Below are 27,118 nucleotides of genomic sequence, written 5' to 3' on the forward strand. Positions count from 1 at the left end.
CTGTGAGTCTGTTTTTGGTTTGTGAATAAAATCTGTATCTTTTTTTTTTTTTTTCGATTCCACACATAAGTGATATCCTATGGTGTTTTTCTTTCTCTGTCTGACTTACTTCACCTAATAGGATAATCTCTAGGTCCGTCTCCTCACCAGTCCTGCCCCAGTGTTGTCGAGATGCTAGACTCGTTTCACTACGCACTGATGCGTGGAAAGCCATCCCGTGCCCTCAGGGGTTGAGGTACTAACACAAATACAGAGGATGCCGCTATCACTTCCGGGTGTTGGTAATCCCAGTCGGACTTCCACCGGATAGAAGTCCCTGCTGCTGATTGGCGAGTGAGCCTGAGCGAGGTCTTGGGTAACAGTGTGGTCTAAGCCCGAACGTGGGTTTGGGAATGGTGCTGCAGCTCTGCCATCCCACGGATGTGACTAATATTTGAATTTGTTTCAGATTTTAGAATCAAGATATTATATATAGGCACTCAGATTATAAGACCATCTTGCCTTGGGTAGTATGGCCACTGTAACAATATTGATTCTTCCAGTCGAAGAAAACGGCGTTGTCTTTCCACATGTTTGTGCCGTCTTCAGTTCCTTTCATCAGCGTGCTATGGTTTTCAGAGTACAGATCCTTTTCCTCCTTAGGTAGGTTTATTCCTAGGTTTTTTTTTTTTTTTTTTTTTTTATGCAATAGTAAATGGGATTGTTTCCTTAATTTTTTTTTTCACTATTTCATTGTTAGTGTATAGAAATGCAACTGACTTCTGTGTGTTAATTTTGCATCCTGCAACTTTACCGAATTCATTGACGAGCTCTAGTGGTTTTCTGGTGGCCTCTTTAGGGTTTTCTCTGTATAGTGTCACGTCATCTGCACACAGTGACAGTCTTACTTCCTTTCCAGTTTGGATTCCTTTTATTTCTTTTTCTTCTTTGATTGCTGTGGCTAGTGCTTCCGACACTCTGTTGAATAAAAGTGGCAAGAGTGGGCATCCTTGTCTTGTTCCTGATCTCAGAGGAAATGCTTTCAGCTTTTCACCATTAAATATGATGTTAGCTGTGGGTTTGTCATGTGTGGCCTTCATTATGTTGAGGTATGTTCCCTCTGTGCCCACTTTCTGGAGAGCGTTTATCATAAATGGATGTTGGATTTTTATCAAAAGCTTTTTCTGCATCTATTGAGATGATCATATGGTTTTTACCCTTCAGTTTGTTAATGTGATGCATCACATTGGTTGATTTGTGAATACTGGAAAATCCTTGCATCTCTAGGATAAATCCCACTTGATCATGATGTATGATCTTTTAAATGTATCATTGGAGTTATTTGGCTAGTATTTTGTTGAGGATTTTTGCATCTATACTCATAAGTGACTTTGGCCTGTAATTTCCTTTTTTTTTTGTGTGGTATCTTTGTCTGGTTTTGGTATCAGAGTGATGGTGGCCTCACAGAATGATTTCAGGAGTGTTCCTTCCACTATGATTTTTTGGAATAGTTTCAGAAGGATAGGTGTTAACTCTTCTCTAAATGATTGGTAGAATTCACCTGTGAACTGGCTCCTAGAGTAATGGATACAAAAGGAAAAATAAACAAATGGAACCTAAGTAAACTTAAAAGATTTTGCGCAACAAAGGAAACGATAAACACAATGCAAAGACAACCCACAGAATGGGAGAAAATATTTGCAAAAGGCATAACCCACAAGGGACTAATTTTCAAAATATAAGAACAGCTCATACAGCTTTATACCAAAAAACAAACAACCCAATCAGAAAATGCACAGAAGACCCACATAGACATTTCTGCAAAGACATCCAGGTGGCCAACAGGCACATGAAAAGATGTTCAACATCACTAATTATTAGAGAAATGCAAATCAAAATTACAATGAGGTATTACCTCGTGCAGAGTGGCCATCATTCAAAAGTCCACAAACAATGAATGCTGGAGAGGGTGTGGAGAAAAGGGAACCCTCTTACACTGCTGGTGGGAATGCAAATTGTTGCAACCACTATGGAAGACAGTATAGAGGTTCCTTAAAAAACTAAAAATAGTTACCGTATGACCCAGCAATCCCACTCCTGGGCATATATCCAGAGAGGACTAAAATTGGAAAAGACACATGTACCCCAATGTTCACAGCAGCACTATTTACAATAGCCAAGACATGGAAGCAATCTAAACGTCCATTGACAGATGACTGGATCAAGAAGGTGTGGTATATATATGAATATTAACCATAAAAATAATGAAATAATGCCATTTTCAGACTCACAGACGTAGAAAACAATCTATGATTACCAGAGGGGAAAGGGCAGGCAGGGATAACTTAGGGTTGGGGGATTAACAGATATACATTACTATATATAAAATAAATAAACAACAAGGACCTACTGTATAGCACATGGGACTATATTCAGTTTCTTGGAATAACATGTAATGAAAATGAATCTGAAAAGAAAATATCTATATATGTATAACTGAATCACTTTGCTGTACACCTGAAACTAACATTGTAAATCAACTGCACTTCACTAAAAAATTTAAACCAGTGACAACAAAAATCATTTCTGCATCACATGTAATAGTACTCTCCAGTTTAAGCGTCATTAATAATCCCTCCCTGCTTAGTGCATAGAGTCTAAAGTCTTGCAATGAAATGTTTTGGCTTTACCTTCTCTCTCTAGTTTTACTTCCTAGCATTTTTTAAACTGAAGTATAGTTGATTTACAATATGATATTACTTTCAGACGTACAGCAGTATGATTCAGTATTTTCACAGATTACAATTCATTAAAAGTTCTTGCAGGATAATAGCTATAATTTCCTGTGCTTTACAATACATCCTTGTCGCTTATCTATTTTGTACATAGTAGTTTGTATCTCTTAGTCCCATATCCCTCGTCAGCCCCTCCCCCTTCCCTCTCTCTCTTAACCACTAGTTTGTTCTCTGTGTCTGTGGGTCTGTTTCTGTTTTGCATGTACATTCATTGTTGTTATTTTTTGAGATCCCACATATAAGTGGTCCCACTCGGTAGTTGTCTTTCTCTGTCTGACTTATTTCACTGTGATAGAGTTTGACCCACATGATGTATTCTTCGTTCACTGTAAGTTTTGTCCCTTCAGCTGTGTTATAACTTTTCAAGGGCAGTGGGACTAGCTCAAACACCTATAAAAATAGGAGAGATTATGAAAACAACTGGATTTATGTATCACTGGATGATAACCAACCACTTTTACATACTTCCTCTGATTTACCATTGGGAAAACCTTGTGAAGTGGGCAGGGTCGGTATTACTTTTATTGCCCTAATTTCAGCTACAAGTTCGCTGAGGGACCGAGAGGAAATGTAGGTTTCTTACATGGGATTTGAAACCTTCATTTATGTCTTCTGGCCCTGGATCCAGAGAATGTCCACTCCATCACATTTTCTTCTGGAGAACAAGTACAGGTACACAGCTAAAGGCGAGAATAAAGGCCATTGCTTGTTGATCTATAAAACCTAAGATGGGTTTTAGAATGCAGACCATCTTTTCTTCGTGGAGATTCGCAGGTGTGAATTTTCAGTGTTAACACCATCTGCAGTTATAATAAATAGAACTGCAGTAATTTATAGGCAAGAGGTAGCTTATTTTATTCACTCAGGGTTTGTAGACAGACAGCTCCTGAGAGGCATTTTGAGATTATTTAAAAGTTAAGTACGGTGGTCAGGTCACCCAACAGTCAGCTGGTTCCTAGGGTTGGACATCCTAGCTTCTCACCCACTGGTGTCACATTTCTGACCCCAGAAGGCGTTCAAGTTTGCTACCTCTGATAAACACACTGTTTATGAGTAACGTTTTGCCCTTGGAAACGTTTCCTTATGACCCATTCTCGAGCATATTGCCTTTTGTTGGGCTCCTGGGTTCAGCTCTAACTATTACCTATGGCTTCTACTTGATAGATTTTGTCTCTTCCATCCATGCTCTTTTTTAAGTTAATTATTTGTAGCAACATGACAAGGACTGAGATGTCCACAAAGTGAGAAAGGATGCTCATGGGTAAATGGCTGAACTAGTGATGGGTCTGAAATGCATGCCTCATACAGGTACAGCATCTGTTTCTCTGTATTTCACAAGGTCGTAGGTACTGGACCTCTACTGCTGTCATCGTGCAGAGGACACAGGGTACAGCCCAGGAGAGAAGCAAATGGATGTGGCCCTGGAGATGCTCCCAGGAAAGGAAAGGCCAGAATACTGTGGGGTCATTTGCTGATGGTTAAGCGTTCAGGACCAAAGTAGTTCTATACAAATGGACTGGGACCGATTTAGGTGTATTTATCCACCTTTCTGGCAGGTGAAAAGGATGCAAACATACCTAGTCTCAGACATCAAAAAATTTAATGAATTAAAAGATTCTGTAGTAAACCATGACACGTGATTTGTGAATGAGTCTGACATGTTCAAAAAAATTTAAGTTGCTGTACAATGTGACATTAGTGTACAACTTAATTCAATTTGTATAGACTATACTCAACTTAAAGTTAGTATAAAATATCAGCTGTATTCCCTGTGCTGAACAATATATCCTTGTATCTTATTTGTTTTACTTTATTCTATTTATTCTTGTATCTTATTTACTTTATACCTAGTAGTTTGTACCTCTTAATTCCCCCACCCCTCTCTCCCCATTGGTAACCACTACCTTTGTTCTCTATATCTATGAGTCTGTTTCTGTTTTAAACAGTTTATTTATTTGTTTATTTTTCAGATTCCACATATAAGTGATATAAAGTATTTCTATGTCTCTGTCTGACTTATTTGACTAAGCATAATACCCTCCAGGTCTATCTATGTTGTTGAAAATGGCAAAATCCCATTCTTTTTTTTACAGCTGAGTAATATTCCTTTATATATATGTATATATTTGTGTGGGGGGGTATACACACAAATATATATATACACACACCCACACCTCACGTCTTCTGTATTCATGAATCTGTTGATGGACACTTAGGGTTGCATTTATACCTTGGCTATTGTAAATGGTGCTGCTAGGAACACTGGGGAGCATGTGTCTTTTTTAATTACTCTTTTGATTATGCATATATTTTCTTCAGATATATACCCAGGACTGGATTGCTTGATTATATGGTGATTCTATTTTTAATTTTGTGAGAAACCTCCATACAGTTTTCCATAGTGGCTGCACTGATTTACCTTCTCACCAATAGTGTTCAAGGGTTCTCTTTTCTCCACACCCTCTGCAACATTTATTATTTGTAGACTTTTGAACGATGGCCATTCTGCCTGGCGTGAGGTGACATCTCACTGTGATTTTGATTCCCATTTCCCTGATGGTTAGTGGTGGTGAGGGCCTTTCCGTGTGCCTGTTGGCCATCCGAGTATCTTCTTTGGAAAAAGGTCGATTCGGGTCTTCTGTGTGCTTTGTAATCGGGTTGTTTGAGTTTTCTTTTTTTTTTTTTTTTTTTAAGATAGTTGTGTGAGGTGTTACATATTTTATCAGACATACTTGCAAGTATCTTCTTCCATTCAGGCGGTCTGCTCCTTTTGTTGGTGGCTTCCTTTGCTGTGCAGGAGTGTTTAACTAGGTCCCATTTGTTAATTTTTTTTCCTTTGTTTCCCTTGCATGAAGAAGCAGATCCACAAAAAAGTGTTAAGACTTATGACACATTCTCTTAATGTGATCATTGTGTCTCTTTCCTATTCATGTGGATGCGTGGCCCTCAAATTTCAGTCAGCCTCAGAATCACGTGAAGAACTCGTTACAATACAGACTTCTGCGTGTCTCTCCTCTGAGAGTTTCTGATTTAACAGGCCTGAGCTGGGAACAGGGAGTTGTATTTCTAATAAGTTCCCAGGTCATGCCGGTGTTGCTGGTCTGTGAGAAGCACTGAGACAGATAAGAAATGGTATCAGTGGAGCAAATCCTAAGATAACCTTTATTAAAGCAGTTTCAGATGGTCTACTTTAACCTGATTCCTCCACCATCACCAAATAGCCTCGCGATGCCAACACACCTTGCAGGAGCCCTAATAAGAAATCTTATTGGAGATTAGTTCGTATAAAGTAATAGTTGAAAATATTTTTTAAATGTAATCATAATATAAAGCCTATAATGAGAGCCAGAAATGCCCTGAACCACTTCCCTCTGCTTGTAATTGGCAAGGGCCACCATGTCAACTTTTCATCCTTATTCTGTTAACATGCGTTCGTATTTGTAGACAGCATGTGCAGACGCTCTGATTTCTTCATTTTTTTTTCATTTATGTTTCCCTATTATATAAAATGTGTGTTTAACTATCTTTTTCCACCCTTTCCCTCAACTGCCAGTAGAGCTATAGGACCGCTTTTAGTTAAACCAATATTTAAGTAAGAATGTGCGTCCGTAAGTCAAGCCATGTGCCACGGTCCCACTTGCCCTGTTGTACATTGTGGGGTTTTTTTTTTTTTCCTCTCGCCTTATTAATTGTCCCATTTTTCATTTACTCAGAGTTTTATTTGTGCATCATTATTTCATCCCCATCTCTTTGGAAGAATGGTAACTCACCTTTCAGTATGTTTTTAAAATTAGGCAAAGAGTAAGTTTTTCTGTTTGCTTTTTTCCCCACAAAAATATCCTTTCTGGGGCTGCCTCCATTCCCCTTATGCATTCAGGACTAGATTACCTTGCTATTCTGTGACCTCCCTTCCACTTTTATCTTTTTGCCTCCAATTCTCTTGTTTCTCCCTCCCTGTGCACCCCCCGCCTCCTCTTTCTGCTCCTCCTCCTCCTTCTTTTTGAAATTTCTTAGTAGACTTCCTTTGACCTTCATTTTCCAGTTGCCTCCCAATCGCTCTCTTCAGCTCTCTTTCCAAGAGTTCTTTCTTACTCCCTCAATACGTCTGTCTTCATGAATTGCTCTTTCCTCAGAGAACCTTTTCTTAAAGCCCCTTTGAGGAAACTGAATTTAGATGTTTACGGGGAAGTTTTCCTCTGAGCCTTAAGGTGCCTCTGTTTCCGTCTTTGGTTTCTTTTGGCTTCTGGCTTTGCAGTCTCTCGCATGCCTGGGCATCCTTGCCGGCTCCTGCAGTGAGTGAAGGAAGGAGTGGAAATAATGCTGTGTGTGTCTGGGAGGATGTCACCGTGCAATGACCCAACAGCCAGCTAGACCCAATTCTCTGGTGGGAATTTATCTCCTCTTGTCTGAGGGCTGAGAGGCAGGCTGGGAGCCCAGTGGGGTGAGCTGTGGTAACGACGCCGAGCATGTAGGCTCCCATGGAACCCTGATTTTCACCGCAGTGTGGCATCCTTCTTTTCAGCTGTTTTTAGCAGCGTGAAAACATACTCCTCTAGTTCCAACTCCAGCCCCCCCGGGTGGGTAACAGGGCGGATGGGTGGGGCTCAGAAGTCACCTGCTTGTTGGAAATGGGAGTGAAACCAGGAGGACCTCGTGGCCCTATGTTAAAATGTCAGAATCAGGGTTTCACCTTTACCCTCGCCCTCAGAAGCACCTGATGCCTGAATTTTAAGTATTTTAGAAATTCAGTTGCCAAAAAAAAAAAAAAAAAGTGTGTGTGTGTGTGTGTGTGTGTGTGTTTCCCTCCCGTTTACGGAAAGTTTATGTCAGTTCCACTGTCTGTTTTCTGGATTCATCTGACGCTTTGCCATCATTTTCACGAGAAAGTGAGATGAACTCGTGCGTTCAAGCTGCAAAGCTTACCAGCTGCTAGGAATTCTCAACTTAAGTATCTCAAAATAAGGGGAACTGAATTTGCCTGGCGATGCTGGAGGGGGGCGCAGGGAGGGCGTGACCGCGGGCTGAGCGACCCCCCAGGAAAGCGCGCTCCGCCCGCCCCCCGCGCGTTGGGAACTTTCGGGGGTGCAGCCTGGAGAGAACAAGGCGGCCTTGGGACTATCGGACTGGAGAGTGACTGAACCCCATTAAGGCCTCTAGACAAACTTCTAAGATTCGGGGAGGGTGAGCTGGGACCTACTTGTCCTGGGGACGCGCAAGACCAGTCTCCTGCTGGTCACACGGCCCTGCCCATCGGGAGCGTCAGCTCTTCCCAGGGTCTCGCCTCGCCCTCCGTGTGGGGGGGTCGGCTTGCCAGCTACCGGCTGGGGAAGAAATGGGCCTTGGACACGCGGCGTCCGCGGGGCAGGCCCGCCGTGGCCGCCGCCCCTCCGCGCGGGGAGAGACGCGGGGAGACGCCCGCGGGTCTGCGCGCCTCCGACCTAGACGGGGACGCGGTGGTCCCCGCGGCAGGCCGACCCCTGCTCCGGGGATGCTCCCCGGGGGCTGGGCTCCAGTCAGAGGTTTAGAGACGGGCGCAGGGTCCCCTGTTCCCCTGGCTGCGTGCGGGCGGACGAGGGCGGATAGGGAGGACAGGCGGGGGACCTGGGCGGCCCGCACGGAGGCCCAAGCCTGTGGCAGAGCCTGCTTGGGACACCAAGAGGGGGAAAAGAAGACGTGGGGGTTGACAGGTGAAGGATGACACCCCTCCGCCATCCAACCCCTCATACAAGGGAAAACCAAAGCATCACACCGGCGGCCCCAGGCAGCCGGGCAGCCCCCGGTTCACGCAGCGGTCTTCACGAGAGGATGTGGGACCGCCAGGCTTACTGACAGAGCGGCCGAGTTCCAGCAAAAGGCCAGAGAAAGCATCCGGAGAGGTTCGTGGGGCTCTGGGATGGGGAGAGGGGTCGTGAGGGCGTTTCTGTGACCGGCAGGAGGCAGAGGACGTGAACATCACCGCACCTCCTGCCCTCCAGCGGCGCCGGGGGTTCAAGGTCCTCATTCCCTTATAAATCGGATTATTCCAGCTACTGGGAGCCTTGGCACAACGAAGAGGCGCTCCTGGGCGCAGGGACCCTGGACATCTATAGAAGAGGTGCAGCAGATTCTTAGGGAGTTGGGACTGAGACAGGCACCCTTCGCCCTGTCTTTGAAGGAGGTGCTCAGGCCACACTCACTGCAGGAACGAAAGCCAGGATACCCCCGTGAACCCCAGCTCCAGGCATGGGGTGGGGAGCCCACACGGAGCCCAGCTCTGGAACAGGGCACTTAACGATGCTGTGGGGAAACTGAGGAATTCTGGGAATAAGACCCGAGAGAGACAGAAAAGGAGCTTGAAAAATCAAAAGGTGATCCCAACGGCTGGTTAAGGGTCCAGTGAAAGTAACCCAGAAACAAATGTGGTTTGACCTCCTTGCTGCCAGAGCCCCACCTGAAAAGGCAGGCCAGCCTGTGGAAAGCCTTAGACCTGAGCAATGGGTCAGACCTGCCCCACCTGCCCCTACCACCCCTGACGCCCACCTGCCCCAGCAGAGGCCTCAGGGATCCAGTCCTGCTTGGTGTGGGCGCTTCCCACACCCCAGGTATAACATGCAAGCCAAGATCGCCTCCAAGTGAGGGGCATCGGGGGTGACGGGCGGCCTCATGTTGAGCTCATTATTCACTGGTTCCCCTGATCCCCAGAAATCAACAGCAGATGACCAGGTGACAGCTCTGGTCAATACTGGGGCCAAATGTGTACATGGTAATTGTCAGAGTGTTCTGGCCCCATCAGCACTGTTGAAGGCGATGGAGGGCAGCTGTGGTCAGAAAGATGGGCGTTCTCCCCACACACGACAGGTGTGAATCTCTGCAGTACTGGGGAGCGTACATACTGTGTCGACCCCCGGACCGTGCGGCGTGCTCACGCGGAGGAGCCTGGTTACAGCATCTAGTCAGTCAGAGGAGGACGCAGGTGAAAACCCTGAGAGGTCAACCCCCAGCCCAGAGCACTTAGTAGGTTGGTGCTTCAGATCACAGGTTCTTGGTGGAAAAAAAATGGTTCCTTATTTTGGGAATGATCATCTTGATCTATGTCTTCCCTGATCGCCGAAGGAGCCACCTCCAGGCTGGTGTTAAGACCCCTTGCTGAGCGCTCAGGGCGCACTGAAAAGTGGAGGGCGAGTGTGAGATTGTAAGAGCCCGCCTGGAGGGGTGGGGTGTTGCAGGAGGGCCCCAGTTGGGCACAACAGCTGGTTTACCCCGGAGCTGGCCCTGTCCCCTGCCCCTGCGGTGTACCGCCAGGCATGCCGCGTGGGAGCCGGCTTCAAGGATGCAGACACGAGAGAGTCAGGTGGTGTTAAGACTGTCGAGTGAACAGTGACAAAACTCTGTTAAGGCTTCTTTATACACTTTTAAGATTCTGGCGCACGCTGCGGGGAGCTGCTTGTCTTTCGGTGCCGAAGACAAGCTTCCTGTGTAAATCCCCTGCGTGTTAAACCCGCCACCTGCCCATGCAGGGGGTCTGTGCATCTCCTGTCGCTTGCCCTTGATGTGGGGAGGCGGGTATGGTGAACCCCCAGGCAATCAGAGATAGCACTGCATATTTGGCGTTTACACAAGAATATCTCCATGTTTCATGGCAAAATGTATTTCTGAAAAATGTATTTTAATCTGAAAATGATGTTTATGACTTGGTATTATCTAAATCAGTGTCAGATTTCTATTACTGCTCAGTACTCATCACTGGAAATGCATGGCTGAGACAAAACTCGGGTGTTGTATTTTAAAGTTTTTTAATTATTGAAAGCTTCCCACTCATAGCTGAGTTTGGGTAAAAAAATTTCTAACTATAAAATCATTGTCAATTAGAAAAAATTCATTAAGTTTTTGTTACTGTTCATAATAGTATTCATAATTCATACTATTCACCAATTCATACTATTCATTAATTCATAACATTGTGAACAATTTTTTAAAAATATAGAGGTATTAGTCAACTGATCTGGAAAATTTTTCCTTTGATATAACTACCTTTTTTTTTTTTTACTATTAAGCTCCGTTTTTATTTTTTCAAAACAAATGGATCCTTTATAACCTGCAAAGATGGACTGAAGGTAGATAATATTTTTGTAAGCACGATAGTAACTGTTTTAAACTAACAATTAAGACCTTCTATTTGCCTTGGAAAGGTTCTTAGGATAAGATTTCCTCACTGAAATTAGTCATCTTTTGTTTTACCTAAATGGAAACTTTCAAAAACGTTCTTCTCTTTATTCTGTAGATGTATTATTTCCAAAAATTAATCAGATAAAAGGAGAATGGTATGGGATGATGAAAAGAATATTTTACATTATTTTGACTAGTAAGACTGTGAAAATAAATTTCATTAATTTTTTTTTTGTTTTTTATTACCAAAATAAACACCATAAAAAGGAAGCAGCTTCAGCAATGTCCACAGAAATAATTTTCAAGGTGATGTTAGTGTACATTGACTTTCACTAAAGCATAAAACATGTTGTGATTACCATTGTTGACTTGGTGGTAACTTCAGCTGTAAGCGTAACCACGACCATAATTTAACAGATACAGATGGGAGGCAATATTTATTAATCACTAGGACCACAATTTTGGTCTTAATAGAGCTGGTCCAAATCCTGACTTTGCCACTGTGGTTTAATTCAAGTTATCTTAGTTCTGGGCCTTGGTTTAATTGGCAGAAAAATGGAAGTTCCCAACCAAAGAGTCTCATAAAGACTGAACAATCTTCTACACACAGAGTGTCTAACACCACACCTGGTACACACTGAGCGTCCAGTCAGTGCTAATCTGGTCATCAGGGCATTCAAATATTCTTGATCAAAATGAGTGATATTGTACAAATCACAAAAGTATTTCCATTTAATGCAAAATCGGTAGTGTTACTAGTGTTTACACTTTGGGCAGGTGAAAACAGCGAGGCATCTGAGCTCAGAGGAGGTCCACTGAATGACTAAGGTCTCTGGATGAAAGATACCAGGAAATGGCAGGTGCTGTGTGTGACACCACCTGCCCTCACTTTAAAAGCAGAAAAAGGTTTTTTAAAATGTGTATTAACCCAGTCACTGGCAGTAGCCTTCTTTTCCGATGTGCTGGGGAGAGTCACTTGCTCAGTGAGTGTTCTTTGATTGCCTGTTCTGTGCCTGGCTGTGTTCACCTGCCATGCAGATGGAAATACCTTCTTTTTATGGTCTGAATACTTTCCTTTTCCACAGACATTTCCACTGGGCCTGGGAGATGGGCAATTCTATGCATGGACAGATGGTTTGAGAAGAAAGGACTGGCATGACTATGAGAGCATTCAGAGAGAGGCTATGCGCTCAGGTATGGAGTTCAGTCTAAGCCAAAGTGCCGCTATGCTTACTGCAGTGTCTCCTTTGTCACTTCCAGGATCTCGAATTAGTGTTTCTCCTGCACCCAGTAAGGTATGTTTCCTGGGGAGACTGGAGGTCAACGCCGGGCAGAGCTGGAGTGAAAAAATAATGATGACTAGCCTTTACAATGTTAGCTGAAGAAGAGTTTTAGAAATTCACGTTTTAGAAATCTGCAGTTCTTTATATTTCCAAAATGCTTTTCCATGATGTCTGGGGGTGTCTTGGATTTACCAGTGGGACTTGGCTTGGAAGACATGTGTCTTGAGCTAGATTCACTCTTGAGGGTGGTGGTGTATGTAACGGGCTGTGCAAAGTAGGGAAGGGGTTCCCCGATTCTAGACCTCGGCAGGTGGATTACAGGAGCCGGGGACCGGAGGCTGGCGATACTCGGGCAAACGAACAGGCGGCGAAATGGAATCAAGGAAGTCAGCGTAGCAGAATTCTAGTCTTGGGCTAGTGATAGAGGAACTATTTGACTTCTTAGAAAAAGTAACAGGAAAAAATAAGTCCTTCTAGAAGGGCTGAGGTTGTTGGGAACATAGATTCAGAAGGGTGTAGAACCAGACACCGAGTGCAGGTGAATAATATGTAATAAGAAGCCCACAGTCTATGATTTAACCAAAGGAGTTTTGTTTTTTCCACAGTGAGGCTGTGGCAGAACTAGAGAAGCCACTGTTTGGTAAACACACCTGAGCAGCCCTGACATAGTGCACTGCAGGTCAGATTAGCAGCAGAACTCTGACAAGTCACAGGCTGGGGTTCTCCTGGTCAACCTTCCTTACATCCCACCCCCTCGGGAAGGCAGGAGTGAGGGGGTTCAGATGGTTATGAAACTGCTGAGGGCTGTGACTGTTCTGAGCTCTAAGTCGGGTGTGCTTGACCTAATTATAGTCTTAAGTTCTTATCTTTCATTCCTTTCCTCCAAATAAAGTTGCCCCTCCGTCCCCCACCACTTGTCTTAAGGATGTTCACTGTTCCTCAGAGCATCAGCCTCTCCCAGGCTGCATTGTCCCTCTGCCTTGGCCGTGACTCCATCCATAGTCACAAAAGTCAGCCCCTTGTCAGCATCCTCATTTTTCCAGCCCTCTGATCTTTTCCCTCTATTTGCTTGATCAGCTGTATTAATCCAACCATCTGTTCCTCTTTTTAACCACAGGGTGCTGAAATTTTTTGGAGGTGTTCCCATCATTTAACCATAAGTTAATAATTAATAATATATATTGAATAGATTTGTTTTTGTATGAGGGGCTTTACATACGTATTTTGTTTAAATGTCACAATGACTCTGTATCATAATCCCCAATTGGTGGAAAGAAACGAACTGAGACTTAAAGAATCCATGAACTATTTATTATCCAAGGTCAAACAGCTAATAATTGCGGAGCGAGATTAAAAGCCAGGTCTTCTTATGCTGCATGGCATCCCGCTGTCAGACTGCACAGTGACACTTTGGCAACAGGATAGTGACAAGGGCACATGGGGGAGAGACACACACACCTGGGTCCATAGCCCGCCTCTTCCATCCATGAACTGTGTCAAGTGTCTTTCTATTTGCAGAATTGCTGTAAGGATGAGAGATAATATCTCTAAAGTAATTGGCCAGTTATTTGGACATAGTATACACTCCACCAATGGTGACTGTAGTTACATTTCCATCCAGGTTACTTTCACTTGATCTGGTGTGTCTATCCGTTGCTTATGCCCATGAGTTTTGGATACAAAAATCTATTACTTCACATTTATTTCTGCTTCATACCACCCTTTCTGTTTCCTGGGTAAATACACCTTTAATGTCCTCATTCATACTTGGGCTGAGAGAATTTGGTGATATAAGTTTTCTAAAGCACAAGTTTTCTGGACAATTAAAAAGCTTTCAAGTGCTAGTATGTATATGATTCACTGAAAGATACATGAAAAGTGAAATAGACTATAATTCATCATATTTTAAAAATACTGTGAAATATAACAAAGGGACTATGCACACACAAACACACGTGCAGGTACAAAGTCAAGATAAAATAAACATCTCTGTTCTCAATATCTACGCCAAGAAGAAGGATCATTTGTGCTATTCTGTCTCCTCCAAGTCTTGAAATTTGTGTTTACTCTTACTTTTTCCATAATTTCTTATGGAAAAACCATAAGAAACCCCTAAGCCAGTTTTGTTGTTACATTTTGCCTGTGTTTGGTCTTTATCTAAAAATTGAGTCCTGTTGTATGACTTTCTTCTTTCATTCAGAGTTATTTTTGAGATTCATCCATGTGAGTCTGTGGCAAGTCCAGTTGACTCATTGTTCTTTGTTTCGTTTTCTGCATTTTCCACTTTGTGGATATTTTGAGAGTCCCTGGGTTTGGGTTCTATACAATGTTGCTGTAAGTATTCTTGTGCATGGTTTTGGGATAGAGACAATATTTTCTTAGAGCACATATTTAATAATAGAATTTGCATGCCCAAGGGATGAACATTTCATTTGTATTATGTAGCGCATGACACACTGTTTTCTAAAGCTGATATTCCGATTTCACTCCAGCCAATAATGGAAGGAATTCCTAATGCTCTGCATTCTGTCAATACTTAATATTATTGTCTGACTTTTCACTTCTTCTCAGTTTGGTGGTAAGAGATGATCACTCATTGTCGCATAAATTTGCATTTGACTGCTATTAAAGCAGTTGACGTGTTATGAATACTTGTGGGCCATCTGTACCTTCTTTTTGGTAACATTCCTACTCATTTCTATTTCCAGTTTTTAAAAATTTCTTTCTTTTCCTTATTGATCCACAGAGTACTCAATTTATTTGGAATAATATCCTTTGGTGGTTGTACATAGTAAAAATATCTTATGCCACATTTTGTATATTTTTTTAGAAAACTCTATATAATCTAACGAATAGAGGTTCTCGTTTTGCTGTAGTCAGCTTTACAAATAATTCTTAAAGGATGGGTCTATCGATGTTCTCATCTTCATTTTTATATGATGTGAAGTAGGGTCCACCTATTTATTTGGTTTTTGCCTAGTTAAGTATCCAATCAGCAGCACCATTTCCTGGAAAACGTATCTTTCCCCACATTGATCAGCAGCATTGACTCTGTTATAGAAAGTTTCCGTATTTGTGTGTTCTCTTTCTGATTTCTCAGTTACGGTATTGGAATGAATACCATCATATCTCATGGACTATATCTTTATAACAGTTGCTGGCACCTGGTAAGGTTCATTCTTTTCTTCCTCTTGAATATATTATTCTTAACATTAGTTTCTTTAAGATTTTAGATTCCGCTTGTCAGACCTCACAGCCACATACACAGATACACAAAAATACTGGAATTTTAGAATTGCATTGAGTCTATTTATGAGTTAAGAGATAATTGACATTTTTCAATATTGGATTGTTCAGTGTCCCGTGGTATATCAATCATTGCATTTATTTGCTGCTTGTTTGTTATCTTTAGGGATGTGCTTGTAATTTGCTTCTCAGAGATTTTCAGTGTTAGTGCTAGAAAAGTTAACATTATATGAGTGTTGAGCATGTTACTGACTTTATCAAAATTCTGCATTATTTGTAGCTGGTATATAGACAGGTTAATAATTTGTTAACATCGATCTGAATTGAGAAAACTTTCTAAATCTTCTATGAATGATAATCATTTACCTATAAGTTATTTTGAATTGTCAGTGTAGATGCTCATAATATCTGTAAGTAGTGTTGGTGTTTAAAATTTTGTTTCCATCCTGGACCTTGTTAGTTTAGTTATTTTTGCTCTGTTTCCGCACCTGCCAGGAACTCTAGTGTCATACTCCTCAGTGGGGATCGGTGACTACTTTGACTCGTTATGATTCTGACAATAGCAAATTAGATACTTGTATTAAGATTTTTATCTACTTAATGAAAATGTACTTTATCATGTTTACTAAGCCTTCTGGGTTTTTTTCTGGTTTTCTGAGAGTTTTGGGTTTTTTCCCACCTCAATGAATGTTGATTTTAATAAAATTTTTTGTTTGCATCTATTGAAATAAGATTTTTCCTTTAATCTGTTTTTGAGCTTTTCTATTGATTTCTAATAAGAATCAAATTTTGAAATTATGGACTAAACCAAAAAAATGTTTATTTACCACTGCATTTGGTTTGCTAATATTTTGTTTAGCGTTTTCCAGTCTTTTCTCATGAGTGAATATCATTGGCCATGAATTTTTTTCTCGTCGAGTCCTTGTCGAGTTCTGGTAACAATGTAAGGATAGGTTCATAGAGGGACTGGCGTCATACTTCTCATATTTCTACTCTCTGTAACCGCTGGTTGCATATTAGAGTTATTTATTAACAGTCATGGAAATCTTGTGGGTGATGGGTATCTAGACCTGGCCTTTTCTTGGAACAAAGGTTTTTCACTGCTGGGTTAAATGCTCATATTTATTAACACATTTATTCATAATGTCCTCTTAAAGACTTTATAATATCTACCATGCTTAGATGTTACTTTTTCTTTCGAGTATCATTAAAAAAATCTTTTTCCTTAATCCAATACACTGGGAATTTGTCAAGTTTATTGATCATTTCAAAAACCAATTTTTGACATTTTTATCTTACCTATTGTATTTTTTCATTGATTTACATCCATCTAGTTATTATTTCTTTTCAGTCTTACTAAATTTTTCCTGAATTAAAAATAAAGATTTATAGCTCCTTAATTCTATTGTAGAATAAGCATTTACGGCTCTGAATATCCCGCCAAGCACCACTTTAAGTGCATCTCGCTGGTCTGAGGTTGAGTGTTTCATATTTGTTATGTTTTAGTTGTATTATGCTCTAGTTCACGTTTTAAAACGTCTGTTCTATTTAATAAATGCTGAAATTACCTTTAAAAATGTGAAAGTCCACATGCTACCTCTATCTTTTAAAGTTTATTTTTTATTGAAGTATAAAAAATGTTTCAGGTGTACAGCCAAGTGATTAAATTTTGTATTTATTTATTTGTTTATTTGAACAGTTTATTTATTTATATTCAGAGTCTTTTCCATTATAGCTTATTATAAGAAATTGAATAGTTCCCTGTGCTGTACAGTAGATCCTTGTTGTTTATCTGTTTTATATATAGTATGTATCTGGTAATCCCAAACTCCTAATTTACCCCCTCTTTCCCCTTTGGGAACCATCGTTTGTTTTTTATGTTTGTGAGTCTATTTGTGGTTTGTAAACAAAATTTGTATTTTTTTTTTTAGATTCCACATATAAGTGATATCATATGATATTTGTCTTTCTCTGCTTGGTTTAGTTTACTTAATATGATAATCCCTAGGTCCATTCGTGTTGCTGCAAATGGCATTATTTCATCATTTTTATGGCTGAGTAATATTCCATTGTATATATACACTACATTTCTTTATCCAGTCATCTGTTGATGGACATTTAGGTTGTTTCCATGTCTTGGCTGTTGTATGTAATGCTACTGTGAACATTGGGGTGCGTGTATCTTTTCAAGTTAGAGTTTTCTCAAGATACATGCCCAGGAGTGGGATTGCTGGATCATAGGGTAAGTTTATTTTTAAAGGAATCTCCATACTGTCCTCCATAGTGGCTGCACCAATTTACATTCCCACCAGCAGTGTAGGAGGGTTCCCTTTTCTCCACACCCTCTACAACATCTATCTTTTATGGACTTTTGAATGATGGCCGTTCTGACTGGTGTGAGGTGGTACCTCATTGTTTTGATCTGCATTTCTCTGATAGTTAGTGAAATTGAGCGTCTTTTCCTGTGCTTGTTGGCCGTCTGTATGTCTTCTTTGGAGAGATGTCTGTTTAGGCCTTCAGCCAATTTTTGATTGGGTTACTTTTTTTTTTTTTGATATTAAGCTGTATGAGCTGTTTGTATGTTTTGGAAATTAGTCGATCTTGTCATTTGAACATCTTTTCTCCCAGTCCGTAGGTTGTGTTTTCATTCTGTTTACGGTTTCCTTTGCTGCACACACTACTTTCCAATACATTTCACTAAATGTCTTTGTTAGTGTTTTTATTGATATTGTTTTATGGGTTTTTTTTCTTTTGGCAGTTACATCTTTGTGGCATATTTGATAATTTTTGAAATATCAGATATTTTAAGTAACTTTTATGTAAGTAGATGGGATATAGGGGGAAGGAGGCAGCTGGGTAATGAGGAAATGTTGGCCATATTTCCATCTTTGAGAAAATGGAGATTTTTTGCATAAAAAAATTGGAAAAGGAACAGTTGAAGGGGAGCCCCCAGGACTTCAGGTGTAACACGGATTCTTTTCTGGTCCATCTGTGCCCTTAGAGTTATAGTAAATTATAAGGATTCTTTTAATTTGTTAGAAGAACTCTAACATATTAAAAAAGCAGAATTTCTGTTATTCCATAATCTTACACTTCTTTGCTTGGGGATTAGCATTGACCGAACCAGTTTCCCTGTAGAAGGTATGTATCCACACAGCATTTCTGGTTCAGGAAGGCTCCCTGGAAGAGGTCAACCAAATTGTCAAGGATAAAGTCATACCCTTGTACTTTCATTCAATTCATGATCTGATTTCTCCTTCTTGGTGTTTGCTACTAGTCAGTCATATCATTTTTTTCTAATCATATATATTTTAAGCCCCCTCCTGGGCTCAGCCCTCCTTATTTTTGGGCTTCCCCAATCATACGTATTTTTATATATGACCCTATTATATTTCGTTTAGCTGGTTTCACATCATTTTAGAATTTATTGACCCTAGATTTCGTCTTTTAATGGCTTAGCTATCCGTTTGAGTTTTACTCTGTCACAAAATTGGTAAGCATGCTTGTTAAACTATCATTCAAATTATTTATAAAAGGTGAGTGGAAAGAATTCAAATACATATGCCTTTGATATAATATGAAAGACGGTGTATCCACTGATACTGACCCATTACTCAGGAAGCATTGGGTATAATCATGATAGCAGCTAAGAGCTATGCAGCTGACATTTCTCCATATATAAATGGAAAAAAATGCACTATATTTCCAAAATAAAGTTGCTCTTCCTATAGCATGTCCCTGAACTATGATTCATAACTTCTGCTGGATGTTGAGAAGGAAATGCAATTAGTGTAGGTAGCGATTTCTTAATTAGTATGTGATGTTCCTTAATTCTCACAGCATTGTCTTCTAAATGGTACAACATGCTTTTTAAGTCGTCCATCCAGAGTGATGCAGGGGTGTGTGTGGCTGTTCACACGTGCATGTATAATCTATGAAATTGTTAGTAAGACCCTTGATCTGTAGTTCTGAAATTTGAAAAGTGTTCTTGTCCCGTCTTCTTTTAATTTTAACTCAGAAGATTTTCACTGTGTTTATCACTGTTTTTTTGAATTTCACTATGAATGAATTCAGCGTGAAAACAACCTGTACTCAACCTTTGATCTTTCTTTGAAACCAGTTATATCCTCACATAATCATAATCAGTTCACACATTCTAGTCTATGCCTCAGGAACTCTGTAAAATTATTATATCTATCTTTTCAATACTTCATTTGCATAGTTAATCATACTTGTAGGTTTGAATATTCAAGACTTTTTATTGTCTTGTCATTTTATTTGTTTACTCATTCACTCATTCAACAAATACTTTTAAATGTCTCTGCATTTCAAATACGACTGCAAACTATGGAAGGAAAAACAGAGATAGAGAAACGTGCAGCACACTTGGAAGAGCTTCTGCTGTTACTGACACCATGGTCATTTGGATCCATGAATCTCTCTTCCCTAAATGATCCCAGCAGCCTCCTGCCCTGTTGTCATCTCTTCAATTTGCAGCCAGAGTGATCTTCTCAAAATAAATAATCAGATCATCTCCTTCCTCTGCTCCGAAGCATACAAAGCCTGGGCATCATATTCAGAATTAACTCGAAGTCCATTCCATGAACGTGGTCCGCCCCTGACCCGTGGCTCTCTCCTCCTCTCCGGCTGGTTGATGTGCAGTCTCTCCATTGGCCATGTTGGCCTCTTTGTTTTCCCTGAAGCCTGATAAACACATTCCAGGACTTTCTCTTGCTGTGGCTGCTGCCTGGACCGGACACTTGTGATCCACATCTTCACAGCCACTCTCTCCTTCATTACAGTCACCAGACCACATATCACCTGCTTAGATGTGCCTGCCGTCCATCGTGTTATCATACAGAGAGATAGACTCACTCTCTCTCCCTTAATTCTATGTAATTTTCATGGCAATTATCCTTCTATCTATATTTTGTACACTTACGTATTTATTTAATGAGTTAAAATTTTTATGATTCCCTGAATTAGAATCACTTACCCAAGGGCTCTAAGTCAAATTATCATGAATCATTTGATTTGAGCTTTTTGAATAAAGACATTCTTGTACTAGGAAACTATTGTGAGAACCTGGAGCCATGTGGTTGCTTTTTTTCTATTCTGGAGATTGCCCCCCAGACCCCCTAACCTCTCAGGATCTGAGTTACTGAGGGGTCATGCTAATTACTGTGAATTTCCATCATAAAACATCGGAGAGACATGAATGAAAGCACCCTTTGAGACCTAGGGAAGAACCATGCTTTAAAGTGATGAACATTAGTCTTTCCTAAGTTCCTTTAAACAACAACTCACTTTAGTGCTGATCAGGGGCCCATTTTGCTCTTAAATGTCTTTATTCTACATAATTGAACATGATTGCCAACCAAACAGAATGGGAAACAGAAATGGGCCCCATCTGGGAGCGAGATAACTGTTGTGCTTTCAGAAAGTGAAGAATGGTAGTTTTCCTGTAACCACAATGGCTCCTGGCTGTCTTTTATTGATGCCTGATGTCTCTAAAAAAATGGTATCTGGCGTCTTTTTTTTTGTTGTTGTTGTTACTACCAACAGTGGACATTGTTTATTGTTAATAGTTTAGGATAATTTATACATCTATGATGTGTTCTCAACAAATATCATAAGATTCATTGGGAGGAGGTCAACTTTGGAAAGTTTGCCAAAATAGCATTCATTATTACTCATTAGGTTAAAATTAACTTTTAATGAAATACTTCCTTTGACACTCGTTGTCTACTAATGAACATGTAAACTGGAATTGAAAAGACAGTGAGCGTTCTGTGGGGATGTATCTTTTATGTGTCTAAGAATAGAATAAAACTGAGCTGAAACTCAATTGAGTTGACAATTATCTAGGGAAAGATCCCTTCAATCTCACAGCATGAAAATAGCGGTACAGAAATATCTCAGGAGATTGATTAAGTGGCAATCAGTTTGTATTAAAAAACAAAAAGAAGACAGAATTCACTTTTAAAAATAATTCAATCCAACCGCTTATTGCAAAAGTTGAAATAGCAGCTTCCCATGGGTGAGTGTGCATGAGCTGAGTTAGTCTTCGTTTTCTCATCAGGAAACTGTGGTTTAATGATAATGCCTATTATACAGTTATTTTAAGAGTTAATTCAATTATATAAGTGAACGATCCGGGCTGCGGTGTGTGTTCAGGACATGAACATGTGTCTAAGGACAGACCTCACATTATTGTGCTGCTCTTGACTGCGCTCTGCAGACACGTTTTTGTTTTTTGTTTTTTGTTTTTTGTTTTTCCAGACTGAAGGTTTGTGGTAACTCTGCTTTGAGCAAATCTGTAGGCACCATTTTTCCAACATTTGCCCACTTTGTGTCCCTATGTCACATTTTGGGAGTTTTCACAATATTTCAGACTTTTTCATCGTTACTATGTTTGTTACGGTGCTCTGTGATCAGTGATCTGTGATGTGACTTGTAACTGCTTGGGGGCACCAGGAACCGCACCCACACAAGACAGGGAACTGAGTGGATAAATGCGTGCGTTCTGACTGCTCCATGACTCGCTGTCCCCCGTCTCTCTGCTTCTCCTCCGGCCTCCCTAGTCCCTGAGACACAGCGATATTGAAATCAGGTCAGTTAATAGCCCTACAATGGCTTCTAAATGTTCAAGAGAGAGGAAGTGTTGCATTCTCTCACTTTAAATCAAAGGCTAGAAATGATAAAGCTCAGTGAGGAAGGCATGTCAAAAGCTGAGACAGGCTGAAAGCCGGGGTTTTTTGTTTTGTTTTGTTTTTTTTTGCATCAAACCATTAGCCAAGTTGTGAATGCAAAAGCAAAGTTCTTGGAGGAAATTAAAAGTGCTGCCCTGTGAACACACAAATGGTAAGACAGAGAAACGTCCTTACCGCTGATGTGGAGAAAGTCGGAGTGGTGTGGGTGGAAGACCAACCAGCCCCCACCTTCCCTTAAGTCACAGCCTAGCCCAGAGCCAGCCCCTCGCTCTCTTTAACTCTGTGAAGGCTGAGGGAGGTGAGGAAGCTGCAGAAAAGAGATCTGAGGCCAGCAGAGGTTGGTCCATGAGGTTGAAGGGAAGAAGCCATCTCCATAACACAGAAGGGCGGGTGAAGCAGCCAGTATGACGCAGAGGCTGCAGCAAGGTGTCCAGGAGACCCAGCTAGAAGCATTCATGAAGGTGGCTGCGCTGAACAGCAGATTTTCAGTGTAGGTGAAACAGCCTTACGCTGGAAGAAGACGCCATCTAGGGCTTCCATAGCTACAGAGGGGAAGTCAGTGCCCGGCCTCAAAGCTTCAAAGGCCGGGCTGACTCTCCTGTTAGGGGCTAGTGTGGCTGGTGACTTGCAGTTGAAGCCAATGCTCATTTATCGTCGAAAAGTCCTAGGGCCCTTAAGAACGATGCTAAGTCTACTCTGCCTGTGCTCTGTGAATGCCTGGATGACAGCACGTCTGTTTACAACATGGTTTACTAAATATTTTAAACTCACTTTTGAGACCAACTGCTCGGGGGGTAGGGGGAAGATTCCTTTCAAAATACTGCTGTTCATTCATGTGGTGCCTGGTCACCCAGGAGCTCTGATGGAGGTGGGCAATGAGGATAACTTGTTTTTATGCCTAACACAGCAGCCTTTCTGCAGCCCAGGGATCGAGGAGTCATTTCAACTTCCAAGTCTTATTTTTTTAGGAATATATTTCCTAAGGCCACAACAGCCACAGACGGTGATTCCTCTGGTGGATCTGGGCAAAGGCAACTGGAAAACCTTCTGGAAAGGGTTCACCATTCTAGATGCCAAGAAGAACGTGTGTGACTCAGGGAAAGAGGTCCAGATAATCAGCACTGAGAAGCGTATAGACGTTGATTCCAGCCCTCGTGGGTGACTTGGAGGGGCTCGGGACACCCGTGGAGGAAGTCACTGAAGATTTGATGGAAAAAGCAGGAGAACTCGGAGTAGACGTGGATGCTGAAGATGGGACTGAATGGCTGCAAACTCAGAGTAAAACTAACGGCTGAGGAGTTGCCTCTGAGGGATGAGCAAAGAAAGTGGTTTCTTGAGATGGAATCCACTCCTGATGAGGATGCTGTGAAGCTTGTTGAAATGAGAGCCAAGGATTTAGAACATGGCATAAACTGAGTTGATAAAGTAGTGGCAGGGTCTGAGAGGATGGGCTCCAATTTTGAAAGAAGTTCTATGGTGGGTAAAATGCTATCAAACAGCATCTCAAGCTGCAGAGAAATTGTTAGTGAAAGAAAGGTTCAGTTGATGCTGCAGATTTCATTGTTGCTTATTTTAAGAAATTGCCACAGTCACCCCAACTTTCAGCAACCCCCATCCTGATCAGTCAGGAGCCTTCAACATCCAGTGTCCGTGCAAGACTCTCCACCAGCAAAAAGGTCATGGTTTGCTGAAGACTCAGATGATGGTTTGCAGTTTTTAGCAATAAAGTAGTTTTACTGAAGGTAGGTTTTTGGTTGTTTTTTTTTAAGACATAATGCTGTTTTACACTTAATAGACTACAGTACAGTATAAACATAACTTTTATTATATGCACTGGGGAAACATACATTTTGTGCAGCTCGCTTTGTTGTAATAATCACTGTATTGTGGTTGTTGGAACCAAACCCACAATGTGTCCGAGGTATTTTGGCCGCATTCGTGTAATCTTGATTCCTGTGCCTGTGTGATTATAAATTGAATCACCCATCATAGTTTTCCTCATATCTTCAAATCTCATCAATTGACACAAACTCTCCCCCCCAAAATTGACTAGGGTGTTCATATTTATTTATACTTCAAATAACTCTCTCTCTCTTTATTTTAGGATTTATTATTACAAAGAGAGACATTTTGTGAGCATCTTCTCCAAACCTGTTTACCCCGTCAAACACCCCTTTCATACAGTGGTAGTTGTGGTTATTATCAACTTTTTTTTCTGGCTATAAATGCCCCACACTGGGGAGGAGTCATACGAGTTGATAACGACTCTTGGTGATGAAAAAGTAGGAGAATGTCCTCCTAAATTCAGATGGTGTTTAGTAAGTGTCAAGACGGAAAAGATGAGAAACAGGTATAGTGAAGTAAAGGATTTGAATCTAAATGGATCAGGTAGATTGGGGTTAAACTGATTGATTTTACACCTGCCGTTTATGTTCCTGAAGTCTTGTACCCAATGTTAGTCACCCCAGTTTTAGCGCTTTCCTGCTTTGCTTTGAAGTAAGTGTGGAGTGTAAATCTGTATCCCAGGGGCTTGCCACGCAGGAAACTCTCCCACCCACTGTGCCTGGTATTTACACGTGGTTCTGCTAGGAGGAGCTCTCATCTGGAAACTCTGTGAAGTTAGAATTTGCGATTTTTGCTGTGGCGTTACTAAATAACTTTTAGTAGGCGTTCACGCCATCCTTTTATTTAGTGTTGTATAGTTTATGTACTTAGGCAGCACATATAAATTTTAGGAGGAGGAGTAAGAGACCTAAAAATACAGAATACATTTTTGATGACCTGGGACTCTGATGTCACCATTATGACATTAGTGAAATTTTTGCAATGTGCGAATCCTGTGGTAACCGAGAGTTTTCCACAGTTTGAGGGATTGTAATTCACTTGATCCCACACGATCATTGAGGGGCTGTGTTTCAGGACAACACATAGAGACTCAGGTGATGCTGTGAACATCCGCCAGAATTCATATCCAGGATCTGGAGTAAGAGGGGCAGGAGTTCTGCGCCGTCTTGGCCCCGTTACCGACTGCAGGCTGGAGAGGAAGTGCGTGTGCTCAGCACCCACCCCCCACAGCGCCAGCTCATGAGACTGATGTGGTGCTTTCCAGACACTGATTCAGGACCCTCAGCACCGGGTGGACTTGGTGCTGTTGGAGTGGGTAGCAGGTTGGTGGGGTTTTTTTTATTCTTTTTTTTTTTTTTTTTACTGGAGTGTAGTTAATTTACAATGTTAGTTTCAAGCGTACAGTGAAGTGATTCAGTTATACATATAAATACATATCAATTTTTTTCAGCTTCTTTTCCATTACAGCTCATTACAAGAAATTGAGTATAGTTCCCTGTGCTAAATAGAAGGTCCTTGTTTATGCTTCGTAGTCACAGAAACACGGCTTAAGTGGTCCTCGGGAAAAGCAGAAGCTCGGAGGGAGAGCTGTTTCACTGTAAAGGAAAATACCTCTGCCCAGAAATATGGATGGCAGACTCGTGTTATTTGTAAAACACAGACATCATAAAATAGTTTGGAAAACTAAGAGTTGACGGACAAGGAATTTAATGGAACACAGTGTTGGGTCTGATGTGAGACGACTGGGCAGCGTGATGGAATTGGTATTATTAGGCATTTCATAATGATTTGAATTTCCTTGGTGACCAACTGAGCCTTAGGCATCCAAATACATTATTGGACTAGAATAAATAGATTAACTTAACAGACATTGACCTAGATTAACTGTCAAATAGAATTGAGTTGTACACATTAATCAGGGTACACTTATTAGCAGTGATGCCATTTGTGCACAAAAAACATTCCTTTTATTTTGTTTTAAGGAATAAGAATCATTAAGGAATAACTTTAGAAATGATGGCAAATGTTTTATAAACAAAGAAATTACTGGATTGATATTTAATTTCCAGTTCTTGTGTTTGGCTATCACAGAATTACTTTTAGGCAACTTGATATGATATTCTATAAACCTCTGACGTAGCACTGCAAGTGTTTTACAACCAGAACAAGGTCATAAAAAGTATTATCTAAATTTGGAAAGTCAGTCATAATTATGAGAAAGACCTAGCATTTATTTTTACTCTGAAGCCTAGATGGTTTTTTAAACTACATTTGCTCTCATTTCATTCTTTCTAAACACATAATGCCTTCATATGAATACAGTGATTTTTTTTGCATGTTGCCTCGACGTTTCTCACAAAAATCCTATAAAATAGGGATGGTCAACTAGTATTAATCTTATTTTAAAATGCAAACAGGCTTGCATAAACTCCTAGTCAGCAATGCAAACCGTTATAAGTTGTACTTATTTTTAATCGAAAGTATCATATTGTGAAACTAATAGCAAACCAACAAGTGCTTGTGAAATGATTTTTCGAGTTCATAGCAAGTGTATGGAAAATGCTCCTTTTAAGTACTAAAAAAGGGCAATGCTACCTCTTTAAAAAAATTTTAAAAAATTGTATTTATTTTTACTTTATTGAAATATAGTCAGTTACACTGTGTCAGTTTCTGGTGTACAGCACAGTGTCCCAGTCATGCATATATATATACATATATACACATATATTTTTGTTTTCATATTCTTTTTCATTGAAAGTTATTACAAGGTATTGAATATATAGAAGAAATTTTTAATCTATTTTTATATATAGATTTGTAATCATTTTTTAAACAATGAACAAAATATATTTGACCATAATGCAATACTTTTTTTTCAGTGAAATGTATGTTTCCCATGAGGTTTTGTGGACTCTTAAAGGTGCCTTAAATCTCTCTTTAAATATATTAATGTATTCGTTCCTTCCTATTCAAAGGAGTGGACACAGCCGGGTTACCTCAGTCCGCTAATGGAAATTTACTTTAACAATGAATGTGAAAGTGTTGCAAAGCACCCTCCCTGGGCTTTAGGAGAATGAGAGAGGTGAGCAGGTGGCATCGAGGCGTCAGCAGC

General features: G+C 40.8%; 1 protein-coding gene across 2 annotated transcripts in view; it reads left to right on the forward strand.

Annotated features, from left to right (window-relative positions):
• The window catches only part of GALNTL6 (polypeptide N-acetylgalactosaminyltransferase like 6), a 790,170-nt gene that overhangs the window by 274,798 nt on the left and 488,254 nt on the right, over positions 1-27,118 (forward strand). The window contains exon 2 of one of the 2 annotated variants that reach the window (XM_074355533.1): positions 12,005-12,113. In XM_074355533.1, the coding sequence (XP_074211634.1) occupies positions 12,005-12,113 (109 nt within the window). The remainder of the gene's footprint in view (positions 1-12,004; positions 12,114-27,118) is intronic. The other variant, XM_074355532.1, reaches the window with a different exon arrangement.

Source organism: Camelus bactrianus, chromosome 31 (assembly GCF_048773025.1).
Source record: "Camelus bactrianus isolate YW-2024 breed Bactrian camel chromosome 31, ASM4877302v1, whole genome shotgun sequence".
NCBI classification, from domain to species: domain Eukaryota; kingdom Metazoa; phylum Chordata; class Mammalia; order Artiodactyla; family Camelidae; genus Camelus; species Camelus bactrianus.